The 7,689-nt window shown below is 30.2% G+C and overlaps 1 protein-coding gene across 1 annotated transcript in view; it reads right to left on the bottom strand.

Annotated features, from left to right (window-relative positions):
- Positions 1-5,172: 5,172 nt before the first annotated feature.
- LOC111636718 (A-kinase anchor protein 7 isoforms delta and gamma-like) overlaps positions 5,173-7,689 on the bottom strand; it is a 17,790-nt gene continuing 15,273 nt past the window's right edge. The window contains exons 3-4 of the mRNA XM_023382021.1: positions 7,412-7,556; positions 5,173-6,316 (exon numbers count right to left, since the gene is read on the bottom strand). Of these exons, the coding sequence (XP_023237789.1) occupies positions 6,171-6,316; positions 7,412-7,556 (291 nt within the window). The 3' untranslated portion in view covers positions 5,173-6,170. The remainder of the gene's footprint in view (positions 6,317-7,411; positions 7,557-7,689) is intronic.

Raw genomic sequence — 7,689 nt, 5'->3', positions numbered from 1 at the left:
TCGTGAAGAACACATTATCCGGGGATAATAAAATCACTGTAGAGAAGACGCGCCAAACAGAAGAGAAGATCCCAAATGCATTTTCAACAACTCTCCCTGCTCTTGATAATCTAACAATAATTTCAATTTGAATTGAATTAAACAGTTTTTATGACTTATACACTAATAATAATAATAAATTGTTTTAAATAATTAATATTAAATAGTTCTTTTACCTATAATTGAAGATGGATTTCTCTGCTGTCAACTGTTTCATCGGGTAAGGCTCACAAAGACATACCAATTCCTTCATCTGTAACAAATACATATGGAATTGGCTGTCCTCCACCTTGAAGAGGACTATCTGGTGGAAAGTTTAATTTTCAATCATCAATGGCTTTCTTCAGATTTGATGCATTCCAAATCGAAGAATTGCTCTGTCTCCCATTAGTGCCTGCATCCACATATATAAATGAAAGATCTGCACGCACCATTGCCATCATAACCACACTATAAAATCCTTATTTGGAAAAAACAGAATTTTAGCAAACAGAATAACTAAGTACAACCTCAAATAATTGACTAATAACAGAAATACTACCTTTATAGTTATAATAAGCAGATCCAGATTGCTTAGGACATATGATTTGTACATGTTTTCCATCTATTGCACCAAAGCAATGAGGAAATTGCCACATTTCATCAAATTTCCTAGCAATATCTTCCCATTCACATACTGCAGATGGTGCCTTAGGAAAATAAACAATTTTAAATTAATGTAGCCAATATAATAATAAAGTTAAAAATCAAAATAATATGAAGTTCTTGAAGAACATTTGAAATAAATTTTTCTGCGCAATTTTTTTGTAAAATTAACATTATTGAGATATACCTTATGTCGTATATTTGTCAACATATCTTGATAGTAACATTTGATTTAACTCAGTTTTAATACATTTAAATTTAAATGCTATATTTGATATAAATCAAATCTGAATTTATGAGAGTTATTGTTAGATTTATTTTAAAAGGTTTGATTACATTTAATAATATACAATTGAATAAAATAAATGCTTATATTAAAGAAAAAATATATCAATTAAAAATGAATTAAATCGTTCAAGCTTTCCTCTGAACAACACTTACCCTCAAATATTCACTTTTATAAGATTGATAAATAGCATCCAAAACTTCTGGGATAATGACTGATATTGAATTATGGGCCACTCTAAATTGGTATGCCAAACTATAAAACGTTTTGCCTAAATTATATATGAGTCATTTTAATCATAAGATTGCATAAAATATAAATTAAATACAATATATATTATATTCTTACCTGTTGCTAAATAACAAAATGTCAACGAAAGACGTTCTCCGGGTGAAATAGAACTTCAGAGATGTGTATCTTCTTTAGCTATTATGGGTGTTATCCTCTTTGAAATACTTTGAAAAGTATTCGTATCCATACGGATATGTCCCCTATAACCTTCAGCATCCCTATAACCTTAATTCATTCATCAGCTGGTGGAAGCAAGATTGTTTAGCCCGGTGATTTTCATTTTGCCAAGTTTTAACCCGGTGTGAACATTTTTTTTCTTATTTTTCCCTTCTTATATTCTCGCCATCTCTAACAAAATTAACACCTTTTTTCTTTTATTCACTCCAGAAAAGGAACTGCTTGCCATTTTAATAAGAAAAGTGGCTAAAATTCCATAAATACTCTGAATTAGAACGTAAACTCACAAAAGTAGACAAAAAACAAGCTACTGTAATTTTATTGGTTTATTATAGTGTAGAGTTCCCTGTAGAACAGGTCTGCAGGACTTCACAAAAAAAACAACGGACAAGTCGGCTCAACAATAACTTAGTATTTAATTAACTTTCATTAGGGTACAAATGGGATAATTACATAAGATATGAACTATTGACAATAATGTGTTATATCCAAGTGGTACATGCAAACAATACATACATTTACAACTTTCCCTCTTTCCTTCCTCAGCTTTGGGGGCTCACGACACATGACAATGCAGGACAGCAAACAACGTGAACAATGGAAGATATTAACAAAATTACTCATGACAATTTTACACCGCTTACAAACATTTGAAGAAGAACTAATCTGCGCCTACGAATCTTCAGTCAGTTTTCTTTGTCTTGGACAAGTTGTTATTCGCTTCCACACTATCCTTGTTTAGATGCAAACTGATTTCTGCTATCTTGTCTCCCTACGTCCTCGGGTCTCCCATGCTCGGCGCCTCGATCTCACACACGTGGTCAGAACATTGTAGTCAGGAACAATCCGGAAGCAAAAAGGTACGCCTCCATGTGGGTCTCGGCCTTATATATCCTACACAGCGGATATACTCCTCACATGACGACAACAGGCCAATCCGGCTGCCAATATACGGTGAACTGGGGACAGGTGGCACCACGAACAAAAACGAAAGGGTGAGGGAAAAACCGAAACAACAAAAAAGGAAAATAGTCGCGAAGCACTACAATAGGGTCACATGTTTCTGAGTGCAACATCAACAAACAATGTGTGACCATGAGAAGACACGCACGATTTGCACTTGTTGCAGTTGCACTTGCCTGTGCGGCTGGAAATCGCATAGTGTGACCAGGGCTTTAGAGAACTTTTCAGTAGACATTGCAATTTGAAAGTTTTTGGAAGCAATCCTGCATGTTGTGACTGAAGTTTCATTTCTGGATTTAACATAGAAATCCATGTCTCATTCTTTGTGATTATTTTTCCAAAGAGTGTGGGTCTGATTAGTGGGCTTATCAACATTTCTACAGAACAACAATACTTTCCAAAAAAAACAAAACATAGCAATGAATGGAGTTTGGATCCATGCAAACTTCTCTACAACCCTTGTGGATTTAATTCTGAAGAATAAAATACTCTTATTGCACTGTCTTCTCACAAAAAATTTGACATATTTTGTAAATAAATTTTTTGAAAAAAATCACAAGGTTATCATCATCATAAAGAAATTTTACATGCTTGACATCAAAAATCCATTAATTAGCTTAAATGTTCTATCTACTCTTCCACAAACCAGAAAAGTTCACACACTAACCTTATATATCTCCCAGCAGGATGGGAAAAAAAATTAAAATAAAATGAATGCTTTTGGTCTACTTTTAAGACCTGCTTCATGCTGACGAAATTGCTTCGATTTTTAAAATGAAATGCACTGAAGAAAATACTCATATAAATTTATATGAATATTTTCTTCAGTGCATTCCATCTTTGAAAATCACAGTAATAAATTTATGAATGAATTAACATTTTTGTTTCATTTTGTGAACTAGTGTGGAATAATTTTTAGGGAAATTTTGGATCCTGAAAATATTCTGCACCCCTTGCTACTATGCCAATAAATATGTAATTTTTTTAAGAAACAATGTATTTAAAGTAAAGACTAACTATGAAAACATTTTGAAGTTTTCTACATGTCCATTCATAACTGTTGAAACACAATTAACAACTAAACACACCAACGGCTAACAGGATAAGAAATCTTTTATTTTCAGATAAAACCTTTTTTAAGTCCTTTTATTTTCAGATGAAACATTACTTGAGACTGTTTCATCATCAGATCTCTCAAACTATTCCCAAATCAAACATATATTACCAATGTTGTAGAGCCATTTCTGGATAAACATAAAAATTTAAAACAGACAGGTAACAGACAGACAGAATTACTGAAGGTAATTCTGTCTGTCTGTTACCTTTTATGTCTGTTTATTAAAACCTGTCTATTTATTATGTCTATTTACTATGTCTATTATGTCTATTTATTAAAACCTGTTCAGCGGTTTAGATGTGAAAAGGTAACAGACATAAAAGGTAACATTATAACAGACATACCTTTTAACAGACATAAAAGACATACCTTTTATGTCTGTTATAATATTAGTATAGATTAATATGAATTTCTGCTATAAGGGGTATGCAAGTTTGAGCTCTTTCTTGAAGTGGTATGCAGGAAAAACTAATTGGGAACCACTGTTATAGATAATTTTATATATTACAATATATAATAAATTTTTTATTTAAAACTATTTATTTATCTTGACAAAGTAATGTGTTGAATTTACTCATTGTGGCTGTATTATTCGTTCGGTGAATGGTTGTCTCTTTAATCTGAAATAATTCCTTCGGTAGACTATTCAGTAGAAATTGTATTGCATTTTACACCCAGAAAGATATCTTAATATTGTAAATAGAAGTACCATATGAGTGTAACAATTTAGCTTGGGAAAAAAAGTGGGTGAAGTCTTTAAAGATATTGTAAAAAGTGTTTCCTTGTGTTACTTGACATTTCTACTCATGTTATTATATTTGTCAACTCAATGTCTGTAATGTGTACTTCCTGTAGCACTGAAGAGAGACTAAAAAAATAAAACTAGCCCGAAATGTATATGTGAAAATACAATAAAGGAGTTTCTTAACATGACTTGCTGTAAGATAGTCTACCGAAGGAATTATTTTGGATTAAAGAGACAACCATTCACTGATCATTGACAAAGTAATTTCAGAAATACTTGTTTTGAATTTCTGGAAGTTAACGTTTCAAATTTTGTTATCTTTTGAAATATTTACAATAATAAAATGATTATATTACATTATAACCAGGATAACATCTAGAAAAAAATATATTTTTCTAGATATATTGTAATATATAAAATTATCTAGAAAAAAATATATTTTTCTAGATGTATTGTAATAATCAGGATAACATCAACAAAGTATGTGTATTATATAAAAAGCAAGTTGTTCTAGATAGTTTTAAATTAACTTTGCAGAAAAGAATCTTTTATTAGTAACCTGCTAGAAAAAACACTACCGACCTTCTAAATACAACTACAGATGGAAAAATAACCTGCTACTGCCAACATCCAAATACTGTTTTGGTCAAACCACACTGATCTACCAAATAATATGTAATTGGAATGCTCTAAAAGAATACAAACATTTGAAAACCTACAATTTAAAGATTCTATCAAAAGTTCAAATTATGTTTAATTTTGTATGTTGATTGTTTTATTTTTAATAATAAAAAACAAATTTTTTCCTGTGTGTTTGTTATGGTGTACAGCAGGGGTGTCCAACCCGCGGCCCGCGGGCCACNTTTTGTCAGTACAATGCAGACTTTGAACTCTAGTTTTTTCAGGACTGTCTCGTGCAGAAGGTCCCGCAGCTATTATACCAGCTTTTTATGATACTACCAAGTGAGATTTTGTTAAGTCTGGGACACGTAGGCATAAGGGGAAAAAGAACTGGCTGAAATAGCAAACTCATGCACCCATTCACTGGTTACCCATGTAACTTAAACCTACTTAAACCATCCAGTATAAGAAATCTGACATATAATTACTTTGTTGTGTGTCACAAATTGTACAAATGAACAATTTCTAAACAGTTAAAATATGTCAATGGGATAAGAATTATTTACTGTATATCTAAGTATATATGGGTGTTGCTAAGGCAATTGGGAGGTACCAAGGCACATGCCCCATTGTTTTTTGTTAAGGTAATTCAATGAATCTTCTATTTAATGATTTTAAAATGTTAAATATAAGAGAATGTAAAATGTTAAAATGCAAGAACAAATAATTGATAATCTTGAATTGATATATTGATTGTAAATTATACAGATGACAATATGATTTCATTTGCATGAATACATTCGATGCTGTTCCAAAAGGAGGAATAGAAGATATAAAATCATTACATTTCTTAATTGTAATTTTGATCATTTCTATTGAAAGTATCTATAGTTTGTCTCCACACTTTGTTTTCCAGAAATAAAAGCAGAAAAATTCAAACTGATATCTGTTTTTATAAGGTAACAAATATCGCATGGCTTACTTTCTGCATTTATTTTATTCTTAAGTATATGTAAAGTAACAAAACTGATTGTTTTGATGACAACAAGATGTTGAAGCACAGTGTCTCTCCAGATATAACCAAAGATATGTATGCAGAGAAAGAATCAGAATGAAAATAAACTTTATTTAATGTACAAAGGTGTGAGTTTTCTGTTCTTGCAATCCAATTTTACTAATTGTGATTTTGTGCAACGTGGATATTCTATAATACAAGTATTTTGTACATAGAAAAATACAAGGTGCATGTGTATAAAATTACTAATTTTCATTGATTATTGCTTCTGTCATAATCTTTTTAGTTGTGTTTCGGTTAAAGACGAAATTTTCTTTCGCACGTTTTCTTTCTCCTTTCGAAGAACAACCTTTGGACTCTCTCCTATTTTTGCTTCGGATTCTTCTGAACATTCGTTTTTTGAATATTTTGAATTTTCTGTAAATAAACAAATCATAATAATAAACATTTCATAAAAATTGGAATCAATTTTCTTTTTAGCATCATTTTGTGAAATGTAATCAGTAAAATATGATTGATAAAATTTTGAATCGATTTCATAAATGTATTCAAATTAATTCTTGTAAATATTACCTTGACGTGTATATAATGTAACAACAGACTCGCTCGCCAAAATTATACTTATTTATTAAAATCATCACTTTTGATTTTGCATTTAAGACTAATAAGTATGAAGCTTAAATACACATATCTCCTTTAGTTTATGTAATTTGATGCAGCTTAAAATTTTGATTAAAATTGTTAGTAATGAGGGGAGCTTCTATCAGTTTCTGGCTTTGTTACTAATATTTTCTCTTGTAGGTACAAATAATATTGTTGTTTTTATTTATATTGACAGAAGCTTCCTAATTTAATTTATTTTAATGTTATATTATTTGATCTTGTTTTGTTCTAATTTTGAACAATTGGTTAATGGACTTTTGAACAATTTGCATACATAACCACAAGTTTCCAGAGAGGTTCATGCATTGTGCACCACTGTTGCACTGCCATTAAAATATTGCAAAAACTACAGAACTATAAAATTGAGAATATAATTGATTTTGAAATTAATAAAAATTCATTAATAACACTACTTTGTTAGTAATTGTTTATAATTTAGAATTGAAAATACTCTAAGGGCTTTAATATCAGTTTTACACAAGTTTTAATTTTTTCTAACGTAAAAAAAAAAAGGATGCTACATGCATTGTTGGGAAATATCTTTTAAAATTAGTTGAAAGTATTTCTGTTAATAAGTAATTCATATTTTGTAATTTTAGTATTCACCAGTAAGTACTGTACATAGTTAGTATCTGTCATATTAGGCTAAAGAGGGAGTGAAATGTGGTCTCTTGAAATGTTCACTGAAATATTAAGAAACTGTAGGATTAATTATTTTAGTAACAAAAATAAGGCTTTTAAATTGTAGTGCTATTATCATTGGTGTATGACAAGCCATAAATATTTAAACAAGAAAATACATTTAAAGAAGAATAGAATATTAAAAGTTTAGAAAATAATTTCTCTTACCAAATAAAAATTCTTTACAGCAATGATAATATCCAGTGTCATCTTTGCGCTTCATTTCTAATAGCTGTAAACCTTTAACTATTTCTGTTCCAAACTGTTCATCCTTGAATTCATCATATAAACAACATTCAACTTTTTTGATACCCTGAGGAAAGAATATTTTAAATTCAATCCAATTCCTTCCAAGAAAAATATTTTTATGGAGGAAAAAAATCACAAACACACACACACATTCACACTTATACATGAATACAAGGGAAAACTTAATTTTATATGGA

The sequence above is a fragment of the Centruroides sculpturatus genome, unplaced genomic scaffold (assembly GCF_000671375.1).
Source record: "Centruroides sculpturatus isolate CEXI.00-Female unplaced genomic scaffold, Cexi_2.0 scaffold866, whole genome shotgun sequence".
Classification (NCBI taxonomy): Eukaryota; Metazoa; Arthropoda; class Arachnida; order Scorpiones; family Buthidae; genus Centruroides; species Centruroides sculpturatus.
The sequence above is the reverse complement of the archived record's forward strand: the minus strand, read 5'-3'. Positions and strand labels throughout refer to the sequence as shown.